Below are 15,970 nucleotides of genomic sequence, written 5' to 3' on the forward strand. Positions count from 1 at the left end.
ACCACTGGCAAGAGCAGAGGGCTCACCTGTCAGCTTAAAATCTGAGTTCAGAAGGTACCCGGCCAGCTGCAGGAGTCTTCAACAAGTTTCAACTAATGCAGACTGTAGATCGATCAGCAGATCAATACCTGTCACATACTCAGTCTAGTTGTTTTCTCAGCCAGTCACACATTACCTAAGCAACTCGAAAAACTACAGTGAGGGAGAGCTATAGATCATTTCTGCATTAGAAAAATGAGCAGTGCTACCTCCACTGTCACTTGTTTCTCTCTCCCCCATGTAATGCCCATAACGTTTACAAACCAGTGCAAGGACATCGGCATGCCTAAGAGCCGAGGTACACTTTGGGAGGGGAGGGGGAAATCCCTGCTGGTGTAAGTGTATTACATTCATGCACCTTGCCTACTTTGGGTATGGGCTGTGGTCAGAGGCTGTTTCATGTTCTACTGTCTGTTAAATACCCTCACTTGAGTAAACTAGCTGAACTTTATTCAGCAGCTTAGCATCTGTTTTATCATGGCAAGCTCTTCCATTTCAAAGTCTCAGGGTCCTGCTGTGAAGCACCTGTAACCCCTGCTCTGCCAGAAACGTCTTTCTTTTTTTGGTTTGTTTTGCCTTTTCCCACTGATACTTCATTTCCCTCTGCACAGCTTGTAAACATGGCAATAACCTCCCCAAAACAGCAACTGGTAACAGTAATGACACGGGGAGGAGCAAAGATGCACTGACTATTCTGCTCATCTCCCTTTCTGGCAGCAAAACTCCTGTTTTCCTAATGGAAAATCTGACATGCTCAATCTGTATCTTTTCATCTACTTCCAGCTCATCTTCTGGACAGTTTTAGACTTTTATCCTGTCAGATGACAAACAGTAAAGGTCACCGAAATTGCTTCCTAATTCAACTGTACTGCTTTGTGGTAAGTTATGTGAGGAGCTGGAACACGCTGAACTCAAGCTGCAGAGAATAACAGGACTATTAGCAAGTAAGAGCTTGCTGACAAAAACTGCTGGAGACTTCAGGTTTGGTTGACAGTGAAGCACAGAGAAATGAAATGGCTTTAATTAGCACCAGAGATCCTAGAAAACTCAAGTGATGGCAACAATGCATAGTCCTTCCTTAGGGCTGCCTTCTGCTTTCTGCCATCCAAGCCCACACTGACTTTCTGTAAGGTAAAGAAGAGTCGATCAACTCCCAAGAAATGCTAAGATCCTTCACCTTTCTCAGGAGATAACATGATGAAAGGCTACTCTGAACCTCTCAAGAAGCACGCAGCACACATCAGCATCAGCACTTAATGATGACTTACTGTTTCAATATGTCATTCTGGTTGATAAAGCTTGTTAAAACATTGGTTGTTGACCACTGGCTCATATCCCTTCCACACAGCAATGTCTTCGCTTGTCCTGCCACAGTCCTGACTGAAGCACTCTGTACTAACAGCTTAGGTTTGAAAGCTAGCTTGAAGTGATGAAACAGTTTCAAGCTGATCAAGTAGGTGTGTAAATAGCATTGCAGTGAGATCTGCGCTGGTTTGAAATCCTACATTGTGCAGAATGAGTGCAAGTTGTGCTTATTGGGGAGCAACATCAAGCTGGCACTTTGATAGTCATGCTAGATATAATGTAGCGAATATACGAGGAGAATTTGGTCTATATTTCGTTCGTAAGTAGAGAAAACAATGGAAAGCATGCAAAGTTGGAAAAATTCTCTGAATCTTCTGGAATGTATTTTTCAGTTTTGATTGACAAAGCTAATTTTTACAATATTAAGATCAAGTTCCGTTCTGCTGTAGTTTTCTCACAAAGTCTCTCTAGTTGCACACCCACTTTCAGCTGGAGAGTGCTACAATGATGTTCCCTGCCTGCGGAGTGGGATAAATACAGAAATGTTTCAGGGGCACCTGGATAGCACAGCCTGTAGGATATAGCAGGGGGGCTGGAGGAGTGGTACCTGTGCGTGCCAGGTAAGGCATGGTTAAACTAGACACCATGAATGTTGAAATATCATATCCTAAAAAAGTCATCATCTTTAATTCAGCAAAGAACCAATGCAGATAAATTAGTATGTCGCTGAAAATATGCACAAGTGTTTAGAGGGAGGGCAAAGGAACAGGAAAACAAAATCTCTTCCCTTTTTTGAGATGGCTTAATTAAAATCCACCAAATCCAACAATTTGCCCTCAGACATGCTCCTAGCAAGCTGCATAGGCCAGACCAAAACCCAGGCCTCCCTCTCATCATTTGTTTTACTGACCTGAATGCTCTAATGGTGGTGAGACCCTCAGCTGTCTCAGAGAAGTGACAGAGTAAAGGCAGCTGGGTGCTGTCATCAAGTTCCTGGAGATCCCTGGCAATACAAAAAACAACAGCCAGCCATTACAATGTGAACACCTCTGTCTGTAGAAATTATACCGCATAACAGACAAGAATAGGCATTTTACATATTGCACATATTCTTTTCAGGATCATGCAAAACAGTATTTTTATAGTATAGAAAAAACTGCAGCATGAGGATATTTCTCTCTGGCCATAGGAGCCTCTGAATCATCTCCCAGCCACCTCCGTGTTCTAGCGTTTGGTCACAACTAAGCTGCTCTTTGTCCCACAGTGATAATGACACGATAATGTCTGTTCTGCATAAAAATCTGCTGTCCGTTTTAGCCAGATCCTAATTACCTTTTATTCTCAAACATTCAAGTTTATTAATATAATTAATATAATTAATATAATTAACTTAAGTGCAGAACAGTTGATTTTAAACTTCATAGCATGTTATTTGTGGCTTTTACATCAGGTATAAACCAGAGTTTGCCTATCTGCAAGTTTATCTGTTTTATTGCAACTGTATCAGCTGCAAAGGGGGCCTTTCCACACAAACCTTGCCTCATTTACAGTATCTGTAAGTACCACAACGTGCTGACTGTAAAATATGAGAGACTACTCCAGACCTTCTATTTGTAGTGCTAACGCTACCACATGGGTTGAAATAGAGACAGCACTGACAGAGAAAGAATATGAATGATAAATTTCCTCAATTATTCAGCAATGGTATTTTCAAGACCTGCATGGAGCAATGATAAAAGTCTAAAAAGTTCCAGTCTCCTGAAACAGGAATGTTTTCCAAACCATAGAGACAAATACATCTTTCTGTAATGCTCTGCACAGCAGCCAGTTGTATAAACAGAAGAAAGACCATATCATTAGATAATTAAACTCTTTATCAAAATCCTACTGTGCTTGCACACTGTATTAGATAGGTCAGAAGAAATAACTACTCCATGATGCTGAATGTTACAGTATACAGAACCAAATTTGCTGCTTATGTTTTGATGATAAATATGCTATCATTCAAATTTATGATGGAAAATACACACTAGTTTTTGAGAGATGTAATGGAAAATACAACAAAGAGTCAAAGCGCTGCAAGAAATACTGTAAATATTTGCATTTCTAAAAATTAGTGAAGCTTATATGCCTGGGAAGTACTGCATGCAAGTAAGTTATAAATACTGGCTGAAGCTATTCCTTCATCCTATGTTTCCCAGGACTGTTTTTTCTAGAAATTAATTGTATTTATGAATTTCTATTGTGGACTGAAAGAACACAAGTCAACCCTAAATGCCCCACAAGTGTTTTAAAAAAGTTTAATTTAAATAGATATAAAAAACCCCACCCACTTGCTGGTACAGATTTTTCCAGAAAACTGTAAAAGAATAAAATGGATGAGGTAGTTATGGACTTGCAGAGCCAATGGGTGCGTGTGTGTGTGCTGACTTACAGGGATTATCAACCTCTTGCTAGCTTGCGCGGTATGGCTATCGGTACAGCATGTGGGAAAACCAGGTTTGGAGATGGATGGAGACATCACTTTCTCATATAAAATACAGAGGGAAACTGTAGTATTTCCCTCGTATCTAATACATCAGATTTTGCCTACTCTTGTGTATTTTAAGTAAGAAGTTTAAACAGTGTGCGCTGCTATGTGTAGCAAGATGGGGTGATGCTCAGAAGACCACAGGGGATTTAAGAATGAAAACCAGGTCTCCTGATTCCTCAGCCACCTTGAGACCTTGTGTACTGCCACGTACAGCTTTTATTTGGAAACCTGGTGGGGAAAGAACAAGGTTTCTGAAAAATCTCAGAGAATTTAAGCAAATTATTGAAGAATTGAACATTTTTGTTTTGTTAATTCTGATTATAGAGTTTTCTTATGAATAAACCTCCTTGGAAATTCTGAGGAAAGCTGATGAAAAGTAGGGTAAAGTGAAGCTAAATTATTGATATGTCACTCTGTGCCCCTCCTGCTCCATTGATTTAAAGGGAATAATGGACACAATTCTTTCTCAGACTACCTAGATAAAAGTATTAGCCATGAAGTTAACTGTACGCTCAGTTGAAAATCACCATGCCCCTTCACTGGATGCTACAAAAGAGCAGTTAATGCTTTACCATGTGCCTACTGCAAAGACAGAGTGAGAAGTGACAGCTGCTAACAATGAGAGGTTGTTTTGGTCTCCCTGCAAGTCAACAGGCACCTTGATGGGTATTTTTAAATATCAGAAAGTGGAGTAAATCCAGCCAGAAATCTAACTGATAAAAAAAAAAAAAAGAAGCATGACTGATTGAATTTAAGAAAAACTTTGAGTGGCTTGCTTAAGACATTTTATTAAATTATATAATGAATTTAGCACTAGAAACATGACTCTAAGAAAGCATGATACTTTTTGTTGAAAAATTGCTCTCTCTAACCAGGCAAACCATTCTGAATATGAAATATTGGAAATTATTTTCTGTGGAGTTTTTTTCCTAATATCAAGAAAAAGCCATGACTGATGTTAATCCAGGAAGTTATTTTCCATTCTCGACTAACCCTCAAAAGGTCAAAGAGGGGCTTTGACCAGATGCAAGCTGGCCCAGATAATTAACAAACTTCATGCTCATCTGACTCTACAGCCAACAGTGTACAAAAGTGAAACAACTAGTATTAATTCCCCAAACTCCCCGTTTGTAGTCAGGTCAGCTTGAAAATCTTTCAATGTATGTCTCAAACTCATACCTCAGGATCAAAAGCAGGACACCATGGCCATTTCCCCCTTATATTAGCTCCTGTAACCTCACATTCCACCACAATTCTCACATAAAATATTTTTAGAATAATTTTTCAGGACAGTTTTTTTAATACGCACTTGGAGGCAACTCTGAAGTATTTCTGGATGAAATAAAATGCTATCCCGAGAGGCACAAGGGCAACAAGGAACCATGGAGTAGCATAGGAGATCATTCCGATGGCTGACAGGCAGAGTAAGGTGGAGCGAGTAAGAGACTCCAGTGTAGGAGGAATGTGCTAGAGCAAAACAAAAACACGCACATGGCAAAAATCACTCACTGGTGGTACCACTATATATGCCCTTTCCTATAGAGGAGCATAGGGAAAGTGGAATGAAACCACTGTGCTCACTTTTATATTCTCCTTATATCAGGAGGCTTTATGTTTCTGAGAGTCTACTACTTAAATGCGCAGAGGTGAAAAAATGGGTAGGTTTTTTTTTCCCCTAAGGTCACTGTTTCAACGCTCATGGGGAAATAGAAGCCATTTTCACCTCAGTTATATAACAGATAAGAAAAGGAAAATTGTTCTTCATATCCCAAATATTTAGAGAAACGGAATGCTCTTTCTTAATTTTCCTTTCATGTTCCCATCACCCTTGCATTCAGGATTATTGCTTATTCAAACATTTTAATTCACAGCCATAGTGAAAACATCCCTTCCTCTCCCTGAATGCTCTAAATTCACATGTGCTATAGCCGGGATGGAACATCTATTTGTCATGTGTACTTACATATAGTTACAAGTTACTATATTCTACCCTGTTTCCTGTTCTGAGCCCAAGATCTGGTGTTTTGCTAATCCAGATCTTCCAACAGAAGCAACCAACCTGCATATGAAGAAAATAAGAGCCACCATCTCCCATCATGTTTATTCTATTGGTTACCTGCCCTCATTAACAAATGTGTGTACTTTCTGTTTTGAGTTTGTCTATTATCATTCCCAGAGCCTGTTTTCACTATGCCTTTCTCTATGAATATTTTAATATATCATCTTATTCAGTAGCTAAGTGAAAATTTACAAAGCCAGGTTGTAATAAACCAGAATATATTATACGTCTACCTGATCAATTATATTTGTATCAGCTGAGAAGCGATTTAGAATTAGCCCCAATGGAGTCATATCAAAGAACCTGTTGAACAAATTAAAAACAAAAAGTTACCTGAAAAGTAATTCCATTTTTGGATAAAAAGCATAGTCAGACAGAACTCTGAGCTGTGTCCAGCCATTTTTCAAAACCAAGCAGTAAATGTGAATAACATAACAGATCATAATGTCTGTATCCTGACTATCTAAATGCTTCTCTTGGCATTCCCCCACCCCCCACCCACCCCCGGCTTACCGTCTAGCCTCTTGCTCTTTCATCCACACTCCCTGAAGATTTAAGATCCCTTCCAAAGAACATAGCCTGTCCCTGGCTGCTACTCAACCTCCTACATAGTACTGGCCACCAGGACTCAGTTGTTTCATGAGAGCACCACGATAACTATTTGTTATGCAAGCATCCTTTGGGGCTGTCCTGCTGCCTGTGAAAGACTGTGGTTATCGTGCACAGAACTTGTTCCTGGCCATCTATAGAAGCCTGGTGTCCACATAGTTTGACACTATGCCTGTTGCTTGGAGGTGGAGCTGGGTGTCTTGGAGCTGGGACTGCAACTAGAGCTGTCCTTGACACCCCAGCCTTGTAGGGGGTGCCAGCTGTCTGACACGTTTCAGACAGATAAAAAATGGGGCAGAATTTCACATGTTCCAAGATGAAACTTTTTTCTCCTGATTGCCTCACTACTTATTTTCACTTTTTGATGTCTTGAAGGAAACAGGGCAAATAAAAGCTTTTCCAGATGAGTATCTTCCCAGTTACAAAGAGGCCAGGTTTTGGCCATGTGCCTTTTCAGGAGGAACATTATTCTTCTGTACCTGATTGGTCCAAGGATGATCTTGTTGAGGAGATTATGGTGTAGGTTCTTGGCTGCTGTGAGGCCCATCCACTCCACAGTCAGAGATGTGATAAGACAAAGGACAATCCCAGCTCCAGAGAGGATGCTGAAGACAGCTACATGATAAGTCTAATAAAATGACAAATACATCAGTCCTAGAAATAAACACCTATTTCTCTTTTCTGCTGGGAAGTTCCCAAGGTACCTGGTACCAATCAGCTAGTATGTCACGTCACTTATAGTACAGAATTATATAAGTGTAATCTTTGGGAAATAAAAGAACTATGATGGAACTGTAATTAATTAAGTTCACATAATTAGAAGATCTGGCAGTTCTAAGATTCCTCAGCCTACTGGTGAGTACCCTTCAAGACCCTGAAGTGATAGTACATAGAACTGGGAAGACAAACTATCTGGACAAATACAAAAGTATGCAAACTGTTAGCCAAGAAACTCAGACAACCAAAGCAGAACCTCTCAAAAATTAAAGCATTTGAGAGATGTTGGAAAGTTCCATTTTATTAAGTCCAAGCACCACTAAAATTCCCAGAGCAAATCCTAAACTAATCTGCCAGGGCTATAAAACATTGAAGTCTTCTGAAAGTTTACTAAGCGAATTCCAGTGAGATATTTCTATATGAGTCAAATTTACAGCTATAAGCAGATTGTATTTGAGTAGTACATTTGAAAACTTTTTTTTTTCTTCTTTTTTTTTTTTTTTCCCTGGCAGGACATTACTGGACAGTCAGTAGTTAGGAAAATGGGGTCATTGACTTAGGTGTTAAAAAATCCAGATGGAAAAGTTTAGTATGAGATTCCTTCCTTTAAAAGGTCAATCATTTTTCTGACCTCAAACATGTTTCTGTTTCAGTTTTGCATGTTTGAAAATTTTGATAAAATCTGAGTTGTCTTTTGTTTTAGCATGAACAATTCATCCATCCTATATAATAATAAATCCTACTATATCTGTCTTTCTAATCTAGCTGGCTTCTAGATGAACAGCAAATAATTGCTTTAGAAATTTGTTTCTTTTTTTCCCTGTCAAGCTCCAAGATATGGCCCACCTTATTTGTGCTGTTAACATCATCAGCGTTCTTGACTTCATTTACATTGTCCATGGATGTCCACGTAGCAAGCCAGTAATCTATGGCCACTATAACTGAGTGTTTCAACAACTTTGAGAAAATCATCAGAAAGAGCAAGAAAAATCCTCCAGAGGTTAGATATCTCCAGCAGGTTTTCCAAGGCATCTTTGTCCTGAGCCTCAAGACAGTTGACATATTATCATCTTCATCTTCTTCCTCTTCTTCCTCTGTGACTCAGACATTTGATCAAGTTAGCTTGGATTCAGTGCTAAGAATTATACCTGGGTTTACTGGATTTGGTTTACTTTTTTTTGAAGTTTAATTTTAACATCAAAATTCAATTTTTCATTTCAAAACAGCAAACACTTCAGACATATTTTTGTAAGACTTCCCCTGTGCTCTTCGAGCAACTCTATAAACTGTCAGTCTTTGACTTGTTACAGTTCTGTTAATAATATATTTTTGTAAATCAGGTCTTCAGTACCGCCTATTTATAGTAAAGACTAGGCCTTTCCCAAGCTGTTCAGCTGCTTTTATTGTATAGTCAGCAGAGCACCTTGGGTCACATGGGAGATTCTAGAAAGTTCTCCAAATCTTTGCATCCAGAGGATCCATCATCTGTTGCATGAAAGAGTTAAATTTCCCCTTAATTCCAGAATACTAAAGTTTTTTTCTATGATAAAGTAATAATTGTTCACATTATACTGAAATATAATTGGTGGAAGACTTCTGCTATGGGAAATATGTATTTCATAGGTGCACAAACATGACATTTAAATGTTTTTTCCCTAGGCAGGAAGAATATGCATCTCACAGGCCACACTTATGGAAGAGAAATGTTGACCTGCTCTTGACAGCCCTGAACTAACAGCATTTCCACTCATTACTGATTTTGAACATTAAAATGCATTAGTGATTTCTTGAAAGTTGAAATTCTACACTTTTTGGGACACAGAGATTTGTTGTACATTCCCTAGACCACATAATAAGTACGGATGACCTAGAATGCAATGTTAGGTTATATTTCTGTCCTGAAGTTACTGATATGTGGTTTTTTATCTGAATGATGTCTGCTTTTTGCAGGCATTCTGTGGACTATATGGGCATGTCTTCCCCCCCCCCCCCGTGTTTTCTATACCCTACAAAGAAGATCCAGGGTTTTCGCAAGGTTTTCTTGCACAGGCCAAAAGGAAGGGCTCAGGAATGACCTCAATTCAAATTCATCCAAGAATTTAACTGATAAAGTGTACTGATGACTGCAACTAATAAGAGGTGTTCTGCCCAGCTCTGCCGAAGAAGTATGAAGCCAACACAGTATTTCCATCTGAAGGGCTTTGGGGCCGAGATCTGCCTATTGTACAGTGATTGGGAGTCTCTTCAAAATGGAGCAATCCAGGACCTACAGACCTATGACTTAAGATGACAATCCATCATGAGCATTGTCAGATGAAACACAAGGTAGCAACAAAGAGCCTGTCAATAGCCAGTGTGCATTCTGCAATCACTCCAGTCAACATCACCATGACAATTGCAATTAGTGCTCCTGTTGAGTTAAGGTAAAGCCTGCAGTTCACTTCTCTTCCCTGGCTCAACCTTACTGCTTGCCAAGGCTGACTACTCCCTTTAGGCCTCGTCTAGCATCCCAGGGATGTTCTTGATGGGTCTTATTGCCAGCTGCCAATATCCAACCATTCTTCCCCCCACCCCACTTTAAAAGTATCGGGAATCTGAATCTGCACCACTAAAAGCATCAAGACCTGGGGGGAACCAGAAGCTAAGCTTGAGAACAAAGCCTAAAGCTTCTCCCATAAACAGTCTCAGCTAGAAAAATAGCAGGTTAACTCCATATCCAAAAAGGAATTGAAAATAACTACAAGTCTGATCACATGATATTTCAAAAGTCCAGCACAGAACATTCCCAGGTATCTCATGAGGGATAGGGCTATAGCTGTTCTAATATTATTGTGACAACAACTAGGCAGATCTACCACAATTTTCTTTAATTACAATTCTTACTGTTGTTTTACTGCTACCTCACCCCTCAATACCTCCAGCCAGTATGAGTTAGAAAAAACCTTGTTTTGGTACACCCTTATCCCTGTACAATGTATAGAGAAATATTTGGAGAATCCCTTAAACAAGTCACATTATAAACAGGTTGAAGTGTTGTTCTTTCCACTGTTATTACCAAGTGTCATCAACAACTTCATACTTTGTTGCTAAGAACTGCCAGATATTCAAGTGGAAAGGCAATGAAGCATGGTAATAGAGTAAATAAAGTGAAATGCTAAAACATACCTTCATCTTCGTCTTCCAGTTGTGATTTGGATTCTCTGGGATACATGGCCCTTCTAAGGGTTTTTCTCTCAAGAGTAGTCTGGTCAGCTTCCATATCCTGTCATAAAAGAACTTATTTCTTAATTTGAGAGTTTAACTGTCTGCCACTGTAGTAGCACCAACAGTAACCTCAAAGAGTCTGTATTCGGATCCTTTAGTTCACAGGATGCAAAAGCATAGAGTATCCTTCAGAAAATCCTCCTTTGTCCATGTCCTTCCTTCTCTTTCATCCATTCTTTCATTCTCTCTTCCGGAATGATAAAGACTTAAAAAATAGCCTTTAGAGAATCCTAAATGCTCATGGAAATAACATAATAAAAGGCTAAGAGATACTTTAGGATGTCTCTTAGTCCATCCCTTGCCCCAGCAAAGGATCAGTTGTGTACCACATTTCAAGAGTATGTTTGCTTGACGTGTTCTAACAAATGACCCATGATGGATATACTACATACTTCCTAAATCTATTTTAGTCCTGTGTTTTTCTCCCTAATATCTAGTTTAATACTTGGTTTCTGACATGGCTTGGGTTTTTTAGAAATTAACTGAAAAATTTTTCTTTTCAGAAAGGTCATCCTTGCCCACATGCTCCTACTTACCTTTTCCAATTCTTGATCTTGGCGATTCATCAAAGTTTTCCAGTGTTCATATAGCTCAATATCATTGTTTTGGATATCCTTTAGTGTCCCTTCTCTAAGTACCATTCCATCCTTCATTGCTATGATCTAGGGAAGAAAGCATCCAATAGGTCTGCTTAGGAACATAGATGCCATAATCACTGACTTGATTCGTGCAAGACATGTCTCAGTATCGGTGAGATTACCATTCTGCAAATTTCAGTGTTAATTTTATTCAATATTTTATTAATAACTTCTTACATTTGTTGACACAGCTCATAAACTGAAACTTCTATAGGCCATGCTTACCTGTACTTGTAAAAAGCATCGATGAGACATAATTAGTAATAGTCATATCTGCAATTAAATAATAATTCTCTGGTGGCTTTCAATCAAAAAACCCTACACAAATAATATAAAGATAAAATTGTTCCTTCTACTATAAAATTGGTATTATGTAAAGTGGCAGTTAGCCACATGACATAGGGCATTAAGAAGGAGGGACTCTTGTTACAGAGAAAAGCAGTGATCTCATTAAATGTTGTGGTGCTAACTTCACGTGTATGTTCATTATCAACAAACCTGCATCATGGCATCTCTTCTCTTACCCAGTCAGCATGTGGTAGATATTGTAACTTATGTGTCACCAGAACAAGAGTCCTCTTGTCTTCTTGCAGAAACTTCAAAATCCCTTCCTGCATTAAATGATCACTTAAGTGAATGTCCAGCGCAGAGAATGGGTCATCCTGTAATCAGATCAAATTTAAAAATATTAGGTCAGGATACCATAATTAGTTTTATTTCTTTCTAGAGTTGTTTGGTTTTGGTTTTGTTTTTGTTTTTTTTTTTTTAATAATAATAGAAAGCATCTGCTATTACTAACATTTTGTCTCTCTCTAATGACCAAGACCTAGTCAGAGGGCTGCACTATGAAACAGTGAGCTAGAATCCATGGCTCCTCTGTTCATAGCAATGGACTCAGTTAATTTTTTGTACCTAGATGTGTGCAGTGCTGGTGCCACACTGACAGGGTGGACTAATCCTGATCAGGAACACTGGAACTGAAATTTCCCATGGGCTTAATTTGATGGGAAACTGGCACAGGAAATTTAAAGCAGAATTAGGGGCTGTTCTAATTTACCCCAAAGTAAAATGCAAATGTGCTTGGTCTTCACTTTGAGTGAGTGTGGCTAGCAACAAGACAACATTCAGATAAGGATATTAATATACAAACACATTTTCTTTAAGAACAGAAGCCCCTGATTAATTTTGAAGAGGCTTAAATAGCCCCTTGATGAGCAGTAGCCTCCTGAAATTCCTGGCATGCTTTGAAATTAGTAACAGAGAAGGGAAAGCCTGTCCAAATCTGCAGCACTCTGCAGGAGAGTGCTGAGCCCTCAGTCTGTTCATCGCTCACAAGTAGTTGCATTATGGTGCTTTTCCTTATCAGAAGTACTGCTGATTTCAGTGGGACTATGTCAAAAGTAGGTCATCACTGAGAATGAGCACAAGGCAGACAATCTGTTCTACTCTTCCAGTGTTGGTCTTTGCAGGAAATTCCACCTTGATCAGTCTCCCAGTATGTTTTGATGCTGCCTCTGGTGGATGTTTATTTCCTAGCTCTATAATTTGGATTTGGAGTTGAATACAAGTCCCTGTAGTTTTCTAAATCTAACATAGATCTTTCTAAAGCTAAATATAAGGAATGGCAGTTTTATTACTAACTTTCCATGCTCCATGTGAAAAAGAAAAATCTTACCAAGAAGACAATGTTGGTGTTCTGATAGAGTGCTCGAGCTACACAGATTCTCTGTCGTTGGCCGCCACTTAAATTAATCCCCTAATGAGTATAATGGATGAGAAATATGCATCTTTGAATAAACATTATGATAGAACTTTGAAAATGTGATTTTTTACAATTATACAGCATTCCAATAAAAATAAAAAGCTTTGTTAAAATGCTAATCCTGTTGATAAACAAGCATAATCCTCATATAATGTCAGAAGGAAAAAAATTGTTCAGCAACTAATCATGCGTAAGTGTAAATCATGAAGAGTTTCTGTAAAGCACAGCAGGCTGTTTAGACTGACAAATGCAACCAATGCTAACATCAAATTCTGCAAGCCAAATACAGACTTTGATCAAAAAATCTTATTTGAGAAACAGCTGAAGAAGGAAAAAAGTGTTCAATTTTTTTTTTTTTTTTTTCAGTAAGCCCATGTGAATTGTGACTATTTAGCAGGCTGGCAGCCAATACAGACTAGATTTGCCTGAGTGTCTCCAGACAGGGCTTTCTTAATACATAGGCTAAGCAGACATAAAAGCATTCATATTATTTACCCTTTCTCCAATTTCTGTCTGATCACCAAATGGTAGTAAGTCAATGTCAGGCTGCAGAGAGCACGCATCTGTAACAGCTTTGTACCTGTAAAAACAATATGGTCATCACAATTATTTAACCAGTCACTTACTTTGCTAACACAAAAACGTCCAGCTCAAATTTACCGCTAAGTTATTATGGCTCTGTGACAGTTGGATAATTGAAAAAATAATTAGGGCAATATGATTATTCAGCAACTAATCATGGAGCGTTGTAAACTAAGCATTGTGAAAAATCACGTATTTATTAGAGATCTTCATTGGCAAGCCTACTTTTGAAAGATTCAATTACATAAATTATTAAGTATATTCCTCCCTATCATGGAGCTGTTTTGCTGAACTCTGGAGTATTTGAAGCCATTTCCTGAGTTATTATTCTTCCCCCTTTAGGTGCCTCTTCAGTTACTTCAGTGTGATATTACAGGACAAAGGATCCTTACAGTGCTTCTGATCTTGCCAGAACCAGGAAACTGCTTGCAAAACTTTGCAGTTTGCTGTGAGATTTCTGGGTCTGTGGGGTATTGCAGATGATCTGCTGATAAGCAGCTGGGATCAGATGATTTGAATGGTGGAATTCAGCCTTGCTCCTTTGATATAAGTGAAGTTAGGCTGATGGATGCAGTAGCGGAAGAATCTGGTCCCTTAAATTTTAGATGCTTATCTGGATTTTGAGATATTTGGTTATTGCTAAGTTTTATTAAGTGGGAATGGAGTCATACATCTTATACATACATACGTGAGGGGAATGGGATGTATTTTTAATAACTTAAACCAAAGAGAGTATTGCCTTTGAAAACACAAGCAGTTTTCCTCAAGTCATCACTTTTTCCACAGTATTTGTCAGCTGACCTTTTAGAAGGGCACAAGAAGCAAGTGCTGGATAGGCACAACAAGAAGCCGTGCACCTCAGCTTTCACACTCCCTTCTCCTTATTTCTAAAGGAAGAATTAAGGTTATCTCTGTGAGGCACCTCATCTTCATACGTGCAGTGTTTTTGTAAAGTGGCTGCTCCAGTAACTTGATCACAGCAGGATTAGCACATAAACTCAGTGGAAACATGCCTAGAATCCCTATTTCCAGAGTCATCTGGCAGCCTCAGGCTCCATTAAACAAAACAAAAATACACCAGTAGTCTCCAAAGATGGGATTCATCTCACCTAACTTTAGCTGCTTGAAAAATACACATATGGCTTCCGCTGTATTCCATGGAGAGCCCCTGCTGCTGTGTGATTTCTCACAAATATCTTAGACATGCACCCTGGTTAGAGGGGGAGCCTTGAAAGACTAATTTAAGACAGAAATCTTCCTTTGAAATGGCTGAAGACAGGTTAGCTAAATCCACCCCAGGGTTAACATGCATTGGTATTTTTCAGAATTTACAAAATTTCTCCAGAAGGAGAAGACAAAAACATCCTTAAAAGAAGCTGCTAGGTGTTTTTGCAAGAGTAGTGATATTTACCTCTGTTTATTAAACGGGCTTCCAAAGATAATGTTCTCCTCCACGGTTGCATTCAGCAGCCACGGCTTCTGCGCTGCATAAGCCACCGAGTATCTGTTTCTACTGTAGACAGATAAAGAGCATTAGTAAAAAAACAAAGCACCCACATTATGAGATGTCTGAGAATCAGGTTTTTTAAAATTAAGTACATGAATATGCATTCGTAAAAATACAGGGGAAACATATAGGCAAAGCAACTGTTACAAAAGTGAAGGGAAGAATTTTAGATCAGATGTTTTTGTTAGAACAACACCCACTCTCTCCCCTGATGGCAAAATCTATACTCTAGGTTATATTCTATTCTACTATGAGTGGCTGGTACCTATCTCAATCTAGCAACTGCAATTTCAATCCAAAGGCAAATTATAAATAATCAAAGTTATTGCATTCTCACAAGAATAGTTAATTATTTTTTTCTCTAATGTCAAAACAGGTAGAGAAAATGGCATCATACACTTGACTTGCTGCTTTCTGAAGTTTTAGATTATTTTACATGGCCATACACGTGAAAATTTTTTTTCCTTTAAGTCTGTTAGACCCTCAGTGGACTAACATGATATTGAGAAAGAGGGCAGTTAATACAGATTGGGAAGGAATCATTACAGTTTCCCAAGCATTTTTTAGACATACTTTAAATGCATCTAAATAGCTAATGGCATGTGTACAATAGGGGTAAGAATGTTCTTTACTTCTGGCTGTTTTCCCTGTGTACAGCAGCAAAAAAGGTCATGTAATTTAAGACATTCTTCTGAGATGCCCGAGACATGTGAGGCAGGAGGTGTGAACTGGTACCAGCTTGTGGATCTGAACACTTATCTTCCTTCTCAGTCTCTTTGATGGTATTGCTTCCAGCTAAACATTTAATATAGTTTTGTACGTAAACAACTAGGATTTCCTATTGAGAGAGAGGGTGCTAGCGTATGAGAAATAGCTGGTTAGAAGCAGTCAGTACTATCCCCAAAATTTTAGGAGTTTTAGCAGTTCAGTACGTACTAGTATGAACTATGTCCTC

At 38.8% G+C, this 15,970-nt stretch overlaps 1 protein-coding gene across 12 annotated transcripts in view; it reads right to left on the reverse strand.

The window, feature by feature from the left end:
* Nucleotides 1–15,970, reverse strand: part of ABCC9 (ATP binding cassette subfamily C member 9) — a 75,223-nt gene that overhangs the window by 15,157 nt on the left and 44,096 nt on the right. For 9 of the 12 annotated variants that reach the window (XM_080392152.1, XM_080392151.1, XM_080392149.1 and 6 more), the window contains 11 exons: nt 14,920–15,021; nt 13,422–13,506; nt 12,840–12,920; nt 11,689–11,826; nt 11,063–11,188; nt 10,428–10,524; nt 8,109–8,356; nt 7,025–7,173; nt 6,170–6,239; nt 5,187–5,344; nt 2,255–2,347 (listed from right to left, as the gene is read on the reverse strand). In XM_080392152.1, the coding sequence (XP_080248278.1) occupies nt 2,255–2,347; nt 5,187–5,344; nt 6,170–6,239; nt 7,025–7,173; nt 8,109–8,356; nt 10,428–10,524; nt 11,063–11,188; nt 11,689–11,826; nt 12,840–12,920; nt 13,422–13,506; nt 14,920–15,021 (1,347 nt within the window). The remainder of the gene's footprint in view (nt 1–2,254; nt 2,348–5,186; nt 5,345–6,169; nt 6,240–7,024; nt 7,174–8,108; nt 8,357–10,427; nt 10,525–11,062; nt 11,189–11,688; nt 11,827–12,839; nt 12,921–13,421; nt 13,507–14,919; nt 15,022–15,970) is intronic. The other 3 variants (XM_080392156.1, XM_080392154.1, XM_080392148.1) reach the window with 1 other exon arrangement.

Source organism: Falco punctatus (genome assembly GCF_963210335.1).
Source record: "Falco punctatus genome assembly, chromosome: 6".
Lineage (NCBI taxonomy): Eukaryota > Metazoa > Chordata > Aves > Falconiformes > Falconidae > Falco > Falco punctatus.